The sequence below is a fragment of the Chiloscyllium plagiosum genome, unplaced genomic scaffold (assembly GCF_037043375.1).
Source record: "Chiloscyllium plagiosum isolate Xiang-an unplaced genomic scaffold, Cpla_swu_hap1 HiC_scaffold_24, whole genome shotgun sequence".
NCBI lineage: Eukaryota > Metazoa > Chordata > Chondrichthyes > Orectolobiformes > Hemiscylliidae > Chiloscyllium > Chiloscyllium plagiosum.
In genome coordinates, this window is record NW_028270162.1 from 42,815,797 (window position 1) to 42,837,192 (window position 21,396).

Sequence of the window (21,396 nt, forward strand, 5' to 3'; positions counted from 1 at the left end):
GGCAAGATTGCAATGTCCCAATGCTCAGCTAAACTATGTTATCTGGCATTCGATTATCCGGAATTCGATTAACCGAACAAGATACTGCCTGTCCATGTCCTTCAAATAATCAAGGTTCCTCTGTAAATAAGATTGGGGAGTTACAGATGCAGGTTGCCATGGGGAAAAGTGATGTTGTGGCAATAACAGAAACAGAAAGTTAGAAAGGAAGGTAAGGGGTAGTGGTGGGATGGGTGTTGATATTGGCTAAGGAAAACTATGCTGTGCTGGAGAAAAAGTACAAAGAACAATACAGTAAGGAACAGGCCCTTCAGCCCTTCAAGCCTATGCCGATACAGATCCTCTTTCTAAACCTTCCGCCTATTTTCTAAGGATCTGTATCCCTTTGCTCCCTGCCCATTGATGTGTCTGTCCAGATTAGATTAGACTCTCTACAATATGGAAACAGGTTCTTCAGCCCAAGAAGTCCACACCGACCCTCCGAAGAGTAACCCAGCCAGACCCATTTCCCTCCGAATGATGTGCCTAACACTATGGGCAATTTAGCATGACCAATTCACCTGACCTGCACATCTTTGGACTGTGGGAGGAAACTGGAGTACCCAGGGAAACCCACGCAGACACGGGAAGAATGTGCAAACTCCACACAGACAGTTGCCAAAGGCTGGAATCGAACCTGGGACCCTTGTGCTGTGAGGCAGCAGTGCTAACCACTGAGCCACCATGTCGCCCTAGATACATCTTAAATGACGCCATCGTTCCCGCCCCTATCACCTCCGCTGGCAATGCATTCCAGGCACCTACCACGCTCTGCGTAAAGAACTTTCCACGCATTTCTCCTTTAAACTTTTCCCTTTCATTTTGAACTTTGATCCCTAGTAATTAAGTCCTCCATTCTGGAAAAAGTTTCTTGCTATCCACCCTGTCTACACCTGTCATGATTTTGTAGGCCCCAATCAGGTCCCCCCTCAACCTCCTTCTTTCCAATGAAAATAATCCTAATCTACTCAACCTCTCCTCATAGCTAGCACTCTCCACACCAGGCAACATTCTGGTGAACCTCCTCTGCACCCACTCCAAAGCATCCTTTTGGTAATGTGGTGACTAGAATTGTACACAGTATTCCAAATGTGGCCAAACCAAAGTTTCATACAATTGTAACATGACCTGCCAACTCTTGTACTCAATATCCCATCCAATGAAGGAAAGCATGCCGCATGCCTTCTTGACCACTCTACTGACCTGAGTTGCCACCTTCAAGGAACAATGGACCTGAACACCCAGATCTCTCTGTACATCAATTTTCTCCAGGACTTTTCCATTTACTGTATAATTTGCTCTTGAATTGAATCTTACAAAATGCATCACCTTGCATTTGTCAAGATTGAACTCCATCTGCTATTTCTCTGCCCAATTTTCCAATCCATCTATATTCTGCCGTATTCTCTGACAGTCCCCTTCACTATCTGCTACTCCACCAATCTTAGTGCCATCTGCATACTTGTTAATGAGGTAACCTACACCTTCCTCCAAGTCATTTATTTATATCACAAACACCAGTGGTCCCAGCACAGATCCCTGTGGAACACCACTGGTCACAGGTCTCCGTTTTAAGAAGCTCCCTTCCACGATACTCTCTGTCTCCTGTTGCCCCACCAGTTCCCTATCTACCTAGCTAGAACATCCTGCACCCCATGAACTTCAACTTCTTTATGTCACGGAAGGTTCAAAGACAGGAAGGTTTGTCCTGGAGATTCCAGTGGCTGGTTTTGTTACTTAGCTTTTTCCAATGCTCATAAATTTGTTTAAAATTAATTCGTTCACAGAATGTGGACATCACTGACTGGGCCAACATTTATTGCCCATTCCTAATCTTCCTTGAGAAGGTGGTGTGAGCTACCTTCTTGAACTGCTACAGTCCATTAATGATCCAGATCTTGGTGTGTTAGCAACAATTTCCAAGTTTGTCAATGATGCGAAGCTTGAATATATTGTAACTGTGAGAAGGACTGTGAAGGGCCTCAAGAGGACATAAACAAGTGAATGGATAATGTTTGTATGGAGAAATCCATCTACACTTCAGAAAGTCAGCCAATATCACCAAAGATCCTCCCACCCTGGTTATAATTTCTTCCAACATTTTCCATCAGGCAAAAGATGCACACAAACAAAAATTTGGACACACATACCAACAGATTCAAGAACAGCTTCTTCCCTGTTTTTAGACATCTGAATGGGCCTCTATAATCCTAAATCTAATGTTGGTCTTGCTTTTTGTGCTCCTTCTTTGCAGCTGTAACTTTGTATTCCTCACTTTGTTCAACTACCCCGTGACCTTTGTATCTCATGATCTGCCTGTACTGCACACTAAACTAAACTTTTCCCCGTACCTAGATACATGTGACAATAATAAATTAAATCAAATCAATTATGTGATGCATTTGCAAGGAAAAATATGGAGAAACAATATAAACTCAGGGTTACAACTCTTAAAGGTGTGCATATATCATTGAAAGTAGCGGGACAGTTGGAGCAAGCAAGACCTAAGGGACAACCTTTTCACTGAAGGTGGTACGTGTATGGAATGAGCTGCCACAGGAAGTGGTGGAGGCTGGTACAATTGCGACATTTAAGAAACATTTGGATGGGTATGTGAATAGGAAGGGTTTGGAGGGATATGGGCCAGGTGCTGACAGGTGGAACTAGATTAGGTTGGGATATCTGGTCGGCATGGAAGGGTTGGACCAAAAGGTCTGTTTCTATGCTGTACATCTCTATGACTCTAATTAATAAAGTATAGAGTATCCCAGACTTTATTAATAGGGATGTAGAGTACAAAAGCAAGGAGAGTACATTGAACTTATGCAAGACACCTGTTAACTATCAACTAAAATATTGTGTACAATTCTAAGTGCTCCATAATGGGAAGGATGAGGAGGTATAAGAGAGAGTACAAAAGGAGTTTAGAAGAATGGTTCCAGGAATGAGCAATTTTGGGTTGAACAATGATTGGAGAGGTTGCTTGGAAAGCAAAATCATGGGAGGCCTGGATAAAGTAGACAAGGTTTCACGCAAGAGGTGGTGCCTGTATGGAATGAGCTGCTAGAGGAAGTGGTGGAGGCTGGTACAATTACATTTAAAAGACATCTGGATGGGCATATGAAAAGGAATGGTTTAAAGGGATATGGGCCAAGTTCTGACAAATGGGGCTAGATTAATTTAGGATATCTGGTCAGCATGGATGAGTTGGACCTAAGGGTCTGTTTCCATGCTGTACATCTCTATGACTTTAGGATTCTATGAACCTGTTCCTGCTCAAAAGTAGATTGAGAACAAGACAACACAGATATATTGCAATTTGCAACAATAATAAATGTGATCTGAGAAACAGATTTTAATATGAATGGTTTGGGTCAGAAATGAACTGCTGGAAGAGCTGTGGAGTCACATTCAATAGAAGCATTCAGGGAGAAATTAGATAATTAGTTGAATAGAAACAATGTGTAAGGGTATGGGGATAAAGCAGGAGAATGGCACTAAGTCATAAAACTCAATTGGACAGCCTAGGAAAACATAATGGCTGAATAGTCTCTTTCTGCTGCAGAACATTGTGATCCTCTGATTCTATGATGTTCAGGTTAAGATGATGTTTGACTTGATGTTCCCACACGACTGTTCCTGTCCTTTTAATTATAAAAGGTGTAAGGGAGAATTTTTGAAATTATCTTGGTCAGCTGCTGTAGCTGATTCTGTAGGTGGTGGAAGGGATGAGTATTGATGTTCCTCGCAATGGCGAGTACAAGTATTGAGTGAACCTTTTTGTTTTCTGAATTGTCCCAAGTTACTTCAATATTGTTGCAGCCACCCTCTTGCAAATATTCAAACACACTTTACAATTTAGCTGTTTGGTCTTTCAATGTTTATGATATAAGCTGCTCACTACTGAATATCCCATGCAGTGGTCAGTGAACATGCCCCTGCAGCATTGCTTCGATTTTGAATACAAATATATCAAAGATACTTCCTGTCTCGGCATTGCAGCCAACTTATTAATTATTAATCGAACGACTTACATTTTTCATTCATAGCAATGGCGGAGGTTATCTCCACCGTAACTGCTTGGTAACAAAGGATTGCCACCTACAATATATAAACAATGTAATAAATAACTCCTTCACTGTCAAGGAACATGATTGTTCGCCCACAAGGGACCTATGGGGCACATCATACATCTCAGTATTACACTGTTGTACGAACCTAAACAGGGGAATAACTATCATTTTCAGAAAGCAAACAAAGTCATCATTTCTCCAACTTTACTCTTTTTTAATTGAATATGGATAATTCTGGAAATGCCATTTTCTAATGCTGATACAATGAAGTTTAAGTCATTCTTGCTGGAATACACTCTCCTTATTTTTGAATGTTAAAGGCCTCGAAAGATTACCTTTAGCAGCTGATTTACTTTAGGCAAATTATTTTGGGGCAAACATCTGGTACGGCAACTGTCAACTAATTCTAGCCTCTGGTAAGATGTTCCTCCTTTATGCAGCATGGGAAAACCGAATACCTAATTGATTCTGACAGCTCCAGTTCCACCATCCAATTGATCTGATTGGATCTAACAGCCTACAGTTCCATCTTTCACTTGATATAATAGACCAACACTGACAACCTTCAATCATGCTGAAGTTAGCAGATTGTTCATAAAGAGAACATCACTAACAAGCTGGCACAAGAGTTGCAATGTTAACTGTGTCAGGTAAACACAGACAGTCAGTGAATCTGAAAGTGACATCAATCAATAGGTTTATTATCTGTTGCCTCACAAACATAAATTGCTCACTTCAGCATTCAGTACTAAAGATCTGCTTAAAATCAATGAAGCTAGTTTCACAATGGCTGTGGGATCCTGTAGCTTCTTTCTAAACACTGTTTTGTCACAAATAATATCTATCATCCTGGCTTGAAACCAGCTTATTATGTATGCACTGCTACATATATACATATTCATTTTCTCAAGTATCTAAAGTAATCTTGACACAGTAATCTCTGTGACTATTGCATTCATGCTTTTCAATCTTTGTTGTAGATTCCACAAAAATTGGCTGGAATTTGTAATGTCTGGCATCAAATGAGCAATAGCAGTTCAGTTGCCACTTATACATCCTGCTCAATTTTCCTCCCACTGTGGACATTTCCATATTAAGTCCTTGTCTTTTTGCACCTACATCATGCTATGTTATACTAATCCTGATTCACAGCCAAACAACCACTTCCAGCAGATCAAAATGAGGTTGCAGCTTGAGGCAATACTGAATTACTAGTTGCAGACTGAGCTTTACATGCTGCATTTCAAATGGATGTGGTGTGAATTCAATTTGAAATTACAAACAGAAGCAGAGTATCTTCTGGCCTTTTCATTTTCTTTAAAAGTGACGGGAACAGATAAAAATGTAGGCGAAAATGAGGGCTGCAGATGCTGGAGATTAGAGTGTGGTGCTGGAAAAGCACAGCAGGGGTCATCGAAGGAGCAGGAGAATTGACATTTCGGGCAAAAGCCCTTCATCAGGAATGATGTAAAAATGTAAGATAAAAATGTAAGCTGTATTGCAGACTTAATCCCAAAATGAATCAGTCACTTTGGTATGTAGCATTGGAGCTGCTGATAGATATGCTTGGGGAATATAAAGTCAGGGGCAGGGGCAGGGGCATGCGAAATATCCCAGGGGAGGCAACGGGTGCCTGAAGGTCCAGGGTGCAGTGTATCGCTCAAAATCCAGCAGTTGTTCTAATATAAGTGCATCTCGAGAGAGAGAGAGAATGACTGGCTGGTGCATCCCACCCACTGCCCATGAACAAATATTTATTAAAAGCTAACATAACTATCATTCAAAAGCACTTTGTACTGTAAAACCTCTCATTAGTGAAGCTATTCAAGAATAAATTAGACCCTTTCGATCTACTGCTAAAAAAAGAGCTTATTCACGTACCTCATCAAAGACAGATAAACCTTTATTAAACACTTAATACTGTCAACACAAATGTGAACACATCCCTATGCTGAGATAAGTGGTTCAATGGCTTTTGAAATTCACCCAGACATTCATAATGAACTCAGTTGTAAAACCAAACACTGGGATGTTTAAGTAATTGAGTTTATTGAAATTGAAAAACCAGATGGCCCTTTATTTTGAGCTCCATCAGATGTGCTGTCAATCAAAGCAGTCCAAGAACATTCTTTCTCTGCCAGCTGCTGAATTTTTTTTTTCATTTAAAAGGACTTTGGATATATAAATCTAATTATTAGGCCAGCAATCCCAAGCAGTATTTTCTTTAATTTTTAATGCATGTTCGCACATTTCCAGCTCAGAAAAGTACCCAAATACCTCCCAACACTTACACAATGTAATGGTAAACTTACCTTAGTAGGAAAAGCCCTAAAATCAATGATTGCAGTAAAAACACATCTAACTTATATTACAGAATCTAACTGAAATAATTATTTTTCATATTTCAGAGTCTGTCAATGAAAGAATATCAGTAGCAGGTAGCTGTTATTTTTGGTTCTACCACTTGGTCCAGTTTCTGTGGTTCACAATATCTCTGAGGTTCCATGAACCAAATTCTTACAGAATTGTCCCCTCCTCCACTAAAATGTTATGGGGGTTGAACTATTATCCCAGATGGACCTGACAAGGCCAGGAGTGCTGCCCATATCCCTATATCGCAAGAATGAAACTTCCTGGAAACAGAACAGGGATGAGCATCCCAGTATTGGAACTTGCTCTCTATTTTTAAAGGGCTCCTAACCTGGCAAAAATCTGGACCATTAACCCTGTTTTTCTCTCCATGAATGCTGCCTTACTTATTGAGTATTTCCAGCATTTTCAGGTTTTACTTTAAATTTCCAGTATCTGCAGCAGTTTGTGTTTGCATCCTGCAGTCTTGCCTGTCAACTGAATTAGAATATGTTTAGCAGGGTCTGGTTGAATACAAATATATAGGGAGTCTAAAGTGGGATGCCTGGCCAAAAGAACATTAGAAAAACACTTGCATCGTTAAAATATATCTGCAGTGATAGGATGCTCACTGCTGGTATATGATTACATACTGCCGAATATGTAATTTGCTTTAAAAGCAGTGCCTGATATTTGTATGCTGCTAAGTTCTGTGGTTTAAAGTTTTCTTGGAATTATGTCACCCCCATCCCGTCATTAATAGACTTTAGAAAAATATAATTTGCTGGTCTTTTCAAATTTCTTCCCTTCCTTTCTCTTTTGAATGTTTTGCCTAATGCTGGAAATTAGCTTGACCACATTAACTATCCTCCTTATTCAACTAGGAAATCTTCATGACTATTTTGCTGTTCATTCAGTGTCGTTGCAACAAAATCATGGAATTCCCTCTTGAACAGCATTTTGGCTCTACCTACATGTCATGGACTGAGGCAGTTTAAGTCGGCAGCTCATCACTAACTTCTCAAGGGTAACTAAGGATGGGCAATGAATGTGGCTTGGTATGGCACGTACTCTGCCCAGGACCGTAAGAAAATACAGAAAATTCTGAACACAGCCAAGACCACCAAGCAAGCTAACCTTCCATCCATTGACTCCGTATACACTTCTCATTGCTGTGGAAAGGCAGCCAACAGCATCAAAGACCCCTCCACTGCGGTTAAATCTCTTCCAATCTCTTCCAGCAGGCAGAAGATACAAAAGCTTAAGCACTCGTACCAACAGATTCAAGAGCAGCTTCCTCCCCGCTGTTATTAGACTTCTGAATTTTCTCAATTTTCAAATCTAATGTTGATCTTCCTTTTAGTACACCTTCTTTGCAGCCATAACTTTGTATTCCTCACTCTGTTCACTGCATGATCTTTGTGTCTCTGAATGTTATGATCTGCTGTACTGCATGAAAAACAAAACTTCTCACTATATGTAGGTACATGTGACAAAAGAAAATCAAATTGAATCAAATGCTGGTCTAACCAATGCTGCCCACATCCCATGAGTGAATTAAACACTTTTTATTTAAAAGAAACAAGTCAGAGGACAGTTGCATTTGGTTTAACTGTGGATGCATCAAAACTAAACACAACCCCAACCTAAGCCAGTGCCAATATAAGCATGCTTTCAGCAAGAGGATTCAGACAGTAACTGGGATCAGAAAGCTGACTGATTTTCAAATCCCTCCTCTGGTCCAGGACATAGACCACCTATGGCACTTTTGCAGATGTCCACCCTGAATACAATAGACTTGGCACAATTGAAACATAGGCCTCTTCTATTCCCATGTGAATTTCATACCAGCTGGTATTCATAACTGTGCTCTCAGTTCTCCTCTGTATCCAACATTAATAAGCCAAACAAAAGATAGAAATATGGAATCTTGCTCTGTTTTTCTCATTCATATATACTGAAAAAATTTAAAATTATCAACTATTACAAATAAGTTACTATATTTAATTCCTGCTGTTAGGCCTTGTTTGTACTCACAGTTTCCAAGGTTTTCTCCTTAATGCCTTCATCTTTTCAGCTCATCCAACTTTCCTTACTCTGTTGCTTATGTTTCCTTTGCTCAATTTTGTTTCCTTTCTGTTCTTCGATGGTTCACTGCTCAAGTCATATCCACAGTTAGATACCAAACTCCATTTTGTGCAATGTTTGACAAATGACCAAGGTTTTCAAGAACCATATCTTAGATATTTTCAGGCAAGTACAGATAAATCTTACTCACCATAATGAAAATCTGACCATCATAAATCTATGGTGTCCACGCAAATCAATCCCACACATTAATCTGCATATATTCAAAGAGAATATCATAGCCAAATTAGTCAAGGGTTTAATTTGGACTAATATTTGGCTATGATCTTAAAATAACATCATTGAATGTTTACTTATAAACAGATAGAAAGATGAAAAAGGACTGTTGGACAATTTTTACCTCAACCATTTGGCAATGAAATGTTATAGGCTCCCTATTCTAATTGCTAGCATTTAATAGGGTGTACTAATGTTTAGCAAAAGGATTTTATTTCATAGATATTACCACTGTTAAATTATTTGTATGTAACCTTTTTGCAGAATGTAGCAAAACAAATGGGCCTTGATACTAGAAAGACATCTTCCCTTTGGAAAGATCAAGCATTAGTTGAAATAAATATTGCAGTCCTTTACAGCTTTCAGGCAAGTATAAGCTTCAAGTAATGCCATTTTGTTCCAACAAATACATATTGTGAGTTCATTGTTCAACATTCTCCCCCCTCTTTAGTCAGATAAAGTGACAATAGTGGATCACCATTCTGCTACGGAATCATTCATGAAACACATGGAAAATGAGTATAGATGTCGAGGAGGGTGTCCTGCAGACTGGGTGTGGATTGTTCCACCAATGTCAGGAAGCATCACACCTGTGTTCCATCAAGAGATGCTAAACTATCAGCTAAGTCCATCATTTGAATATCAGGTAAACCTCAGGATGCGAACAATTGCTTGCCTTTTTCAGCTTTGCTACTAACCAGCTGATTAAGCCTTCTTTTTAACATCCTAGTTCTTTATCAATACTTCTTGATGCTTTGTGATTTATAGTAAATATTATGCATGACCAATGCATTACTAACACACGTCCATAAGACATGGAAACATTTTACTGTTGTCAGGACAAGCACACCTCAGATATTCACTACTCGATGCATCCCGAATTCTTCATGTAAGCATGAAAATCTAATCCATGAAAATTGGGACATCTGGTACTAAATTGCAGAAATGTAATTCCAGGGATAAAACTAGGGAACTGACAAAGAAGTGTTGGACTTGAAGATACTAACCACAGTGAATGGAACTTGTTCAAAGGTTTTCAGTTACTATTGTTCAATCCCAAAGAAAAGAAAAACATAGACAATTGAAATATTTGGAGAAGTGTCATGAGCAGTTTTCATGTTGGAGCTGTTGTCCAGTTTATATTAGTTGTTGCTTAGAGGCAGTCTCCTCTGGATAACATTTTTTTAATTCTGTAAACTGTGCTGAAGACAGAGGCAGAACATACTACAACATAGTTCAATAATTTATATCATTGAATAAAAGTGCTTTGAGAAATTTACAATAGTATGACTCAGTTAACAGTAAAGTTACACATGAGGTCATCCAGGACAGAACCAACAAAAGCATGATTACACAAATTACAAAGTGATGTCCAAAGCTGAATAATTTTCTTCTAAAAATTGTAACCAATTTATTGGTTAGACTTTCTTTTTAAATGGTATGATATGAGTTATAAATAGAATTTCGTGTTTACAAATTGCCAATGAGGCATTTTTGTAATGTAGTTACTCTTATTTTGTCAATGAATGTGTATGGTTAGGTCCCACAAATGGTGATTGTTAAATAAACAGCTAATCTTTGCTCATGTAGGCGGAAGACACTTAAGAAGCTCCAGAACACCAAGATATAATCTAAAATGAGGGCACATTGCATGAAATTACTCTACAAGTAACAAAACAGGCAGAGCTTGGCAAAATATCACTTGGTATTCTATGTCCTATGTTCAATGCTGTAGATAATTAGCTCAGTGCACAAATGGATAGAAAGAGCTTGAGCAGATATGGAAAACAGTGGGACATTGCAATACATTCATCATAAGAATCCTGACATTCCAAAGTTTGGGTGGATAGACCAGGAATTATTTGATTGAAAGATTATGAATACAAACCATCTCACTGAGCAGTCAGTCATGGATTTCACATGCAACATGTGACTCAAACAACTCCAGCAGCTGCAGTTGAAACCTCTACTCAGAAATATATGAAACAAGATTATATTTTACTAATAAAAGTTCATGATTTCTAAACTGAATTAGTATTGTGTTCTCTTCTATTTCCAGTCTATCAAGCAATCTTCGGTAACATTTCAATACTAAACTTCCTTTCCCATACCTTCAGAAGTTGTTTTTCATGTATCTTTTTAAAATGTATTCTTTCATGGATGTAGAAGTCATATCCAAGTCATATATTTGTTGTCAATCCCAAAATGTCCTGGAACCAAGTGGCATGCCTGGCAATGTTTGAGGGCATTTAATAATATCCCATTATAACATGAGCGATAAAGCAGGGATTCTTAAATAAACTTAATTTTCCTGCAAATTTGAAGCAAACACAGAAAATGCTGGAGGAACTCAGCAGATCTGGCTGCATCCTTGAAGAGAGAAACAGAGTTAACAGTTCGAATCCGATATGACTCTTCTTCAGAACTATAAAATTGTTCCTTAAAATTTGTTGCGCTTAGTTATTCTCCCAGTTTGCAGACAACTGTATCCCCCTTAAGAAGCAATTCTGACTTTTTGTCCTTTTGACATTTTAATTAATTGGATATAAGTTATTCAATGTTTGTTTAATTCATGCAAGGACTTCTAGAATCTGGCATCCTTCAATATTTTCTGTGCTTTATGCTTTCTGCCCAAAGGGCTCTTTACCTCCTGTAGTCAGTCAGGTTATATGATTCCTACAAACTCACCCTCTCACCTGTGATTCAAATTTGTTTTGGTGGCATTATGAAAAATATCATTAGTAAGTAAGCATAATGCAAAGTAAGTAATACTGCACTTTTGATAAATCAGTAATAGTTGAGATTTTGCATGCATTTGATATCAACATGCATCATACAACAACCTAAGTACAGAGCAAGAAGGCATTACATTAAATATTGTTCAGACACATTGCCCCCTCAAAGGCATGTGACCTGATTTAAAACTCCTAGACCAGATGTTACCTGTCAATGATGTGTGTAGATTTGATATGCTGTTAGAGTGAAAACTAATTGAAATGTCCCTCAAGAGCTTAAAACTTGTTGCTTGTCAATTCTAGCCCTGTGCAATAATCTCAGAATCAATGTATTCCTACCTATAACATAACATATGCATCATTTCATGTTCATAGATCAACTAGATTAACTAGTTTTCCCAATGCAGGCAGACCCCTGGCTGAATCATGTGTGGAAAGGAGTTAATGGGACTCCCACCAAAAAGAGAGCCATTGGATTTAAAAAATTGGCAAAGTAAGTATTTATTAGAGCCTTTCACTGTAAAAGCCATCAAACTGCGTTGCTCAATAGATCAGTTATATTTTCTATAGTTGTGACTGTCAAAAATAACTTTCTTTAGTTCTTGCTTGGTGGCTGTTCATTTAAATTCAGTCTGAGAAAGACAGTGAGAACCAGAGTCTTGGCCAGGGTTTGAACCATGACAATGTTTGCAAATTTCATTAACTACAGGTTTGATAGAGAAATAATTGAAATTTAAAATAATGCATGAAGTGATGATTAAGACCTCCTTTTAAATTTAGTTAGTGATTATTCAAAATCCGGGAAGTTCTGTGCACTTTCTCCGGGAACAAACTCTTTGAATCGGAGAGTTAATTTGAACAAATCCGAGAAGAAAGCAGTCAGGTTGAAATTTTCGGGAAGAAATGGAATTGGTTTCCAACTTGCAAGTGAGGCTTCTGTGGTAAAGCTCTTCAGGTAGTGAGAAATATAAGGAGAAATTTAACTTATTTCTAAAGGATCATTGAGTTTTGTTTGGTTGCCAAGTCTTTTCATTATTTTTCCATTTAACTATATGTAATTATTGTATGCCTGTTTGCCTTTTGTTAAATACATTTGCTCAGTGATTTTAAATTTAGAAACAACCTTTGATGGTTTTATTCACTTATTGAACGTTGAGAGCAATACTAAAAGTCCAGTAGTTTACAATAAGAGAAGACTTTTGTATCCTTGGTGCATTAACAAAGCCTTACCTAATTAGATGAGGATAGACTCAGTTGTATGAATGGGGAAATGGGCTGACCTATTAATGCAATCGAAGTTATGTGCCAGTAAAGTAGTGTCCACTGAAAAAGGAAGGATGTGGTGTTACTGTACTTAAAGACATTTAGTGGCGTATTTGTATACTTTGAATGGGAATTTGAAAAAAGGTTTGGTATGATTTTTCTTTTCACTCATCACACTTTCATGTCTCCAATTCAATGAGTATGCCTTCCTCTGAACCACCTTAAATGTTTTTCACATATTTATAACCCCAGCACCTTTTGGAAAAACAAACCATTGAAGCCAGGAATTGTCTTCTCACCATCTGTGTGCATGAGGTAAACTCTGATTTGGCCTCTGAGGAGCAGAGTTACATAGTGCGACAGTTGGAAACAGTTAAGCAATGCCCCCTCGCATCATGATACATAACAAAGTACAGAATTCACATCATACAAAACTAAGTTATAATCTGTAGCTGAAGGAAATTTGTGGCTGTGGGCTTCAAGCATGATCCTGCAAAAAAAATGTTGTTATATGCTGTCATTATTTAAAATTTGAAGACATCCAGTTCTAATAATTCAGTGTTTTCTTTTGAAAAGGGCAGTGAAATTCTCTACAAAGTTGATGGGACAAGCAATGGCCAAAAGAGTAAAAGCCACCATCTTATATGCCACAGAAACTGGCAAGTCCCAAGTCTATGCAAAAACATTATGTGAAATCTTCAAGCATGCCTTTGATGCAAAGGTGAGAAACAAATTCGTTTTAATTGATTGCATTTAAGGTATTTCACAATGAGAACCTGATGTTGGTGGTGGGCAAGTTGTTGGAGAGAATGCTGAGGACAGGATTTACATGTATTTGGAAAGGCAAGGACTGATTAGGGATAGTCAACATGGCTTTGTGTGTGGGAAATCATGTCTCACTAACTTGATTGAGATTTTCGAAGAATTAGCAAAGAGGATTGATGAGGACAGAGTGGTAGATGTGATCTATATTGATTTTGGTAAGGTGTTTGACAAGGTTCCTTATGGTAGACTGGTTAGCAAGTTAGATCACATGGAATACAGGGAGAGCTAGCCATTTGGATACAGAACTGGCTTGAAGTAGAAGATGGAAGGTGGTGGGGAGGGTTGCTTTTCAGAATGGACACAGTGACCAGCAGTATGCCACAAGGGTCAATGGTGCGTCCATTGCTTTTCGTCATTTATATAAATGATTTGGATGTGAATATAGGAGCTATAGTTAGTAAGTTTGAGGATGACACCAAAATTGGAGGTGTAGTGAACAGCGAAAATGATTACCTCAGAGCACAGCAGGATCTTGACCAGATGGGCCAAGGCGTGGCAAATGGAGTTTAATTTAGATAAATGTGAGGTGCTGCATTTTGGAAAGGCAAATCAGGACACGATTTATACACTTAATGGTAAGGTCCTGGGGAGTGTTGCTGAACAAAGAGACCTTGAAGTACAAGTTGATAGTTCCTTGAAAGTGAAGTCTCAGGTAGATAGGATAGTGATGAAGGCATTTGGTATGCTTTCCTTTATTGGTCAGAGTATTGAGTACAGAAGTTGGGAGGTCATGTTGTGGCTGTACAGGACATTGGTTAGGCCACTGTTGGAATATTGCGTGCAGTTCTGGTCTCCCTCCTATAGGAAGGATTTGTGAAACTTGAAAGTGTTCAGAAAAGATTGACAAGGATGTTGCCAGGGTTGGAGGGTTTGAGCTATTGGGAGAGGCTGAATAGGCTGGGAGTGTTTTCTCAGGATCGTCAGAGGCTGGGTGGTGGTGACCTTATAGAAGTTTATAAAATCACAAGGGACATGGATAAGGCAAATAGACAAGGTCTTTTCCCTGGGTTGGGGAAAGATTTAAAAGGGACCTAAGGGGTAACTTCTTCACACAAAGGGTGGTGCATGTATGGAATGAGCTGCCAGAGGAAGTGGTGGAGGCTGGTATAATTCCAACATTTAAAAGGCATCTGAATGGTACATGAATAGGAAGGGTATAGAGAGATATGGGCCGGGTGCTGGCAAATGGGACTAGGTTGATTTAGGATATCTGGTTGGCATGGACGGGTTGGACCGAAGGGTCTGTTTTCGTGTTGTACATCTCTATGACTCTCTGACTCTCTGCTACAATAATTATGTCTCTCATTCTATGGGCAAGCTTTTCTGGGTTTGTGTTCACATTCGTTGGTACAGTGAATAGCAAGGTGGACTGAACAAATTGCAATAGAATCTCCCAAACATTTTCCTCTGTTTAAAAGAAGAGAAGGCAAATCAGGAGGATTGTATCAGTGGTCTGTGCTCTGCACTGCCCAGTTTTCTATTATTCTCAACACTGCGTCCAGCGAACTTAGTGTCGTCCCCACTTTAGCAATGATAATTATATACACTGGCTCTCTCCAAAGCTTATCCCATGGTCACGCCACTTGGATGCTTGAAAATTGTTGCAACCCCTAAGTGAGAACTATAAAGTATAGGGCTTTAAATTAAATAGTTGGGGTGGGGGAGGTGCATTCAATCACATGGAGAAATAGGATTGCAGGTCAGTGATGGGGCTGATTGTTACCACAAAATAAAAGGAAAGGACAGAATGTGTGACTGTCATGTTGCACCAAGAAAACATAAAAGTAGAGGGAAATTTGATATTAGAACAAAATTAAATGATTTGCATTTGGGATAAGGTAGACAAACTGATGGTGCAAATCAAAGTAAATGAGTATGATCTCATAGCCATTACAGAAACATGGTTAGAAGGAGATCAAAACTGGAAACTTAACACTCAGGGATATTAGACCTTTTAGGAAAGACATGAGGGATGCAATAGGTTGTGGGGCAGCACTGTTAATAGAAGATGAAATGAAAACAGTTGTGAGAGATGATCTAGGCTTAGATGATATAAAGTCCATTGGGTGGAGGTAAAAAAAACAGAAAGGGAAATAAGACCTTGGTAGGAATAGTGGACAGATCCCTAAATAGTATCCACTATTTTGGAAAGGCTATAAATCAACAAATAATAAGAGCATGTGAAAAGAATAGAGCAATCATTCTGGGTGACTTTAATCTTCATGTTGATTGATTGGGTTAATCAGAATGGAAAGGACAAATTCATAAATTTGGAATAATTTCTAAGATCAAAATGTTATGGACCTAATGAGGGAGCAGGCTGTCTTGGATATGATAATAGGTAATGAGGCAATAGGTAATAAATGACTTCAGAGTAAAAGATCCACTAAGAATTAGTGATCATAGGGATATCCGAAATAAGGTTTCAGGGCCACAAGAGGGAACCGGCAGGCAAAAAGTTGGTTTGACGTCTGTCTATTTCAATGCCAAGAGCATCCAGAATAAGGTGAGTGAACTTGCAGCGTGGGTAGATACCTGAGATTTCGATCTTGTGGCCATTTCAGAGACGTGGGTAGAACAGGGACAGAATGGTTGTTGCAGGTTCCGGGATTTAGATGTTTCAGTAAGAACAGAGGAGATAGTAAAAGAGCTGGAGGTGTGGCATTGTTAGTCAAGAACAGTATTATGGCTGCAGAAAGGATGTTTGAGGACTTGTTGACTGAGGTAGTATGGGCTGAGATTAGAAACAGGAAAGGAGAGGTCACCCTGTTGGGAGTTTTCTATCGGCCTCCAAATAGTTCCAGAGATGTAGAGGAAGAGATTGCAAAGATGATTCTCAATAGGAGCGAGATTGACAGGGTAGTTGTTATGAGGGACTTCAACTTCCTTAATATTGACTAGAAATACTATCATTTAAGTACTTTAGCTGGGTCAGCTTTTGTCCGTTGTGTGCAGGAGGCTTTTCTGATACAGTATGTAGACAGGCCAACAAGGGGCGAGTCCACTTTAGATTTGGTACTGAGTAATGAACCCGGCCAGTGTAAGATTTGGAGGTAGGTTAACACTTTAGTGATAGTGACTACAATTCAATTATATTTACTTTAGCAATGGAAAAGGGATAGGTATACACTAGAGGGCAATATCTACAGCTGGGGGAAAGGCAATTATGATGTGATTAGACAAGATTTAGGATGCAGTGGAAGGGCACAATAGAAATGTGGAGCTTATTCAAGGAATGCTACCGTGTGTCTTTGATAAATATGTATCTGTCAGACAGGGAGGAGGTTGTTGAGCGCAGGAGCAGTAGTTTACTAAGGAGGATGAATCTCTTGTCAAGAGGAAACAGGAGGCTTATAGAGTCATAGAGATGTACAGCATGGAAACAGACCCTTCGGTCCAACCGTCCATGCCGACCAGATATCCCAACCCAATCTAGTCCCACCTGCCAGCACCCGGCCCATATCCCTCCAAACCCTTCCTATTCATATACCCATCCAATGCCTTTTAAATGTTGCAATTGTACCAGCCTCTACCACATCCTCAGGCAGCTCATTCCATACATGTACCAACCTCTGCATGAAAACGTTGCCCCTTAGGTCTCTTTTATATCTTCCCCCTCTCACCCTAAACCTATGCCCTCTAGTTCTGGACTCCCCAACCCCAGGGAAAAGACTTTGCCTATTTACCCTATCCATGCCCCTCATAATTTTGTAAACCTCTATAAGGTCACCCCTCAGCCTCCGACACTGCAGGGATAACATCCCCAGACTGTTCAGCCTCTCCCTATAGCTCAAATGCTCCAACCCTGGCAACATCCTTGTAAATCTTTTCTGAACCCTCTCAAGTTTCACAACATCTTTCCGATAGGAAGGAGACCAGGATTGCACACAATATTCCAACAGTGGCCTAACCAATGTCCAGTACAGCTGCAACATGACCTCCAACTCCTGTACTCAATACTCTGACTAATAAAGGAAAGCATACCAAACTCCTTCTTCACTATCCTATTTACCTGCGACTCCACTTTCAAGGAGCTATGAACCTGCACTCCAAGGTCTCTTTGTTCACCAACACTCCCTAGGACCTTACCATTAAGTGTATATGTCTTGCTAAGATTTGCTTTCCCAAAATGCAGCACCTCACACTTATCTAAATTAAACACCATCTGCCACTTCTCAGCGCATTGGCCCATCTGGTCCAGATCCTGTTGTAATCTGAGGTAACCCTCATCGCTGTCCACTACACCTCCAATTTTGGTGTCATCTGCAAACTTACTAACTGTACCTCTTATGCTCGCATCCAAATCATTTATGTAAATGACAAAAAGTAGAGGGCCCAGCACCGATCCTTGTGGCACTCCACTGGTCACAGGCCTCCAGTCTGAAAAACTACCCTCCACCACCACCCTCTGTCTTCTACTTTTGAGCCAGTTCTGTATCCAAATGGCTAGCTCTTCCTGTATTCCATGAGATCTAACCTTGCTAATCAGTCTCCCATGGGGAACCTTGTTGAAAACCTTACTGAAGTCCATATGGATCACATCTACTGCTCTGTCCTCATCAATCCTCTTTGTTATTTCTTCAAAAAACTCAATCAAATTTGTGAGACATGATTTCTCACACACAAAGCCATGTTGACTATCCCTAATCAGTCCTTGTCTTTCCGAATACATGTACATCCTGTCCCTCAGGATTTCCTCCAACAACTTGCCCAACACCGAGGTCAGGCTCACTGGTCTATAGTTCCCTGGCTTGTCCTTACCACCCTTCTTAAGCAGTGGCACCACGTTTGCCAACCTCCAGTCTTCCAGCACCTCACCTGTGACTTTCGATGATTCAAATGTCTCAGCAAGAGGCCCAGCAATTACTTCTCTAGCTTTCCATAGAGTTCTCAGGTGCACCTGATCAGGTCCTCGGGATTTATCCACCTTCGTTTCAAGACATTCAGCACTTCCTCCTCTGTAATCTGGACACTTTGAAAGATGTCACCATCTATTTCCCTTCTTAAGGGAATTAACAGGGTAAATACTGAGAGGATGTTTCTCTTCTTGGGAGAGTCTAGAACCAGATATCATTGTCTCAGAATAAATGGGCACCAACTTAAGGCTGAGATGAGGAGGGATGTCTTCTCTCAGAAGGTTGAGAATCTTTAGAACTCCTTGTCACAGAGATCTGTGGGGCCAAAGTCCTTGTGTATATTTAAGGCCAAGATAGATTCTTGATCAGTTGGGGAATCAAGAGATAAGGAAAAAGGGCAGGAATGTGGGCATGAAAAGTAGAGCAGGCTTGAGAGACCGAATACCTACTACTGTTCCTGTTTGTTCTGATCTTACAGAAAACAGACCAACAGGAATAAGGTGGGGCAGGGTGCTGTTAAAGTGGGGACCTGTTCGACCAGGAGTACAACTGTGACAATTCAGTTGAAGCTTCTTGGTGGTCATTTGATGCTTGTGACAACAAAACCTCAACTTGTGACTTCATTTGTGGTCCAACCATCCACTTTGAGTTGTCTTGATACATACAGAACCCTGCTTATTTCACAGTGATACAAATATTATCTGAGAAAAGTACCTGTGTTTGGGTAGTACAAGTTGGTCTGGGTTCAGTTAGGATATCTGGTTGGCATGGATGAGTTGGACCGAAGAGTCTGTTTCCATGCTGTACATCTCTATGACTATATGACTCTAGTGGACAACACCAAATATTAGCTGGTTCATTTCCACTCACTGCACAGTAGAAAGCAGAGTCCCAGAATATATGGACATGGCTTTGTAATATCTCATTGCTGGAAACACTTGAGATGTCAGAGAAAGCTCCCTGGGTCATTTGACCCTTGGCCCACATTACAAATAAAAATCTGAAGCAGTGAATAACTAATATTCTTGAAAGGTTAAAGTAGAATGCATTAGATGCGTTATAGTTCGATCAATACATTGATATGGAGGTGGTAGACTCTGTGCTCTACAGTGAAGAGATGTGCTTGCAATTATTTCACTGAGATGCAGTAGAAGGACAAAGAGCTGGGGTGCATGGGGATGGGGTGTTGTGTGATAGTGCCGAGGTCAGTTGGAGTTCCAGCTTTCATGGGTTTGGCTGAAAGTAGAAAACATATCTTAGTGGGTCAGCATCTGGTTCTACACCTCTTATGGACATATGTCCAGTAAAGTCAACAGAATGAAACACTGGCAGAAAAATAGGTTGTTAACTCACTGTCATCCAATGCTATTAAAATAGACCAGACTGCTCTCAAAACACGTAATGTCATTGAGAATTCCTTAACCTAAGAACATTATATTTAATTATTGGTGAAAATGGAAGTGAAACGGGTTACAGCTAACTATTAATAAGAGATGCCTCTTACACAGCATTGTCAAGAAATGACCATTTCATTGGAAGTTATACAGATTCCATAAGTTGAATAATACATCTCATACTAATTTTTCTTCATGAAGATTCATAACATGTCCTCAAATATTCAACCTGTGTGCTTAACTTACTAATTGTTAATTTTGAACACTTTAGAAAAGATGGCAGCAAGGATTTTCAGTGTTATAACTTAGTTCTGATTTTGATATATGTGTTCTATAAATAAGGTACAGATTTATATATGGGATTTAGAGATAAAATTTCTATCTGGAAAAGAATGGAGATAAAGTTTGGTGTGACTGCCTGAATTTTATTTGGTTTACAGGAGATGTCCATGGATGAATATGATATTGTGCATCTCGAGCACGAAGCATTGGTGCTGGTGGTTACAAGCACTTTCGGCAATGGTGACCCACCTGAGAATGGAGAAGTATGAAAATAAATAAATATTATTTCAGTCCGTTTCTAAATGACTATATGTAGACATCCATTCTAGTTTAAATGTTCTGAATACCAACATGAGTTGTGACAATTGTGTTAATTTCGTATGGAAAAATTGTCACAACCACCTTTCGAAAGGTGATTAAATGCCTCTTCTTACTTCTGAGATTAGTATCACAGAGTTTTGGATTTTTGAAAATGTACATCATTGCCCAATTCCATATGCAATGGAATATGCATTAAAGCTATGAAGAACACACCAGACAAATCTCATTGATTGAATCAGAATTAACTGAGCTGGAGTCTTGAAAGTTTATAGAAACTTTATAGAAAGTGCAATCATGCTCTTTGTAATGCAACTGTGTATAATCAGGCCATCTGATGTAAGCGTTGTGTTGAGTCATTGTAAGTAAATGCAGGTTAGACAAATAGTTTTTCATCATGAAACTTTTCCTCATCTCACTCTTCTAGAAATTTGGGTCTGCCCTGATGGAAATGAGACACCCTAATTCAAATTCAGCAGAAAGGAAGTAAGTGAGTTTGAAATGCCATTGCTGATAATTAATATTGATAGAATGCTACACTCTGAAGCATTCTCTTACCTGTCAGCCATTACAGGGCTTGTTTTCATTGTATGTAATATGCCAAATCTCTGTCCAGGAGTTACAAGGTTCGTTTCAACAGCGTATCCTCAAACTCAGATGCTCGTAAATCTTCAAGTGATGAACCAGAACTCAGAGATAAATTTGAGAGTACTGGCCCTTTAGCTAATGTTAGGTAAGTGCTTTTCAACTAATAATTCAACAATAAAATAACACTTATTCAACTTGCATTGGTTTTACAACCCTGCAAAAGTAGTGATTGGAATCAGGTTGACCTCATTGACTATGAGGCCATTGATTGGGCTTGTTAACCTAGGCCAAACAAGAAAACCCTGACTGA

At 39.4% G+C, this 21,396-nt stretch overlaps 1 protein-coding gene across 1 annotated transcript in view; it reads left to right on the plus strand.

Annotated features, from left to right (window-relative positions):
• nos1 (nitric oxide synthase 1 (neuronal)) overlaps window positions 1–21,396 on the plus strand; it is a 93,452-nt gene that overhangs the window by 38,322 nt on the left and 33,734 nt on the right. The window contains exons 11-17 of the mRNA XM_088000111.1: window positions 9,090–9,195; window positions 9,281–9,471; window positions 11,968–12,053; window positions 13,400–13,544; window positions 20,339–20,443; window positions 20,926–20,984; window positions 21,115–21,231. Of these exons, the coding sequence (XP_087856237.1) occupies window positions 9,090–9,195; window positions 9,281–9,471; window positions 11,968–12,053; window positions 13,400–13,544; window positions 20,339–20,443; window positions 20,926–20,984; window positions 21,115–21,231 (809 nt within the window). The remainder of the gene's footprint in view (window positions 1–9,089; window positions 9,196–9,280; window positions 9,472–11,967; window positions 12,054–13,399; window positions 13,545–20,338; window positions 20,444–20,925; window positions 20,985–21,114; window positions 21,232–21,396) is intronic.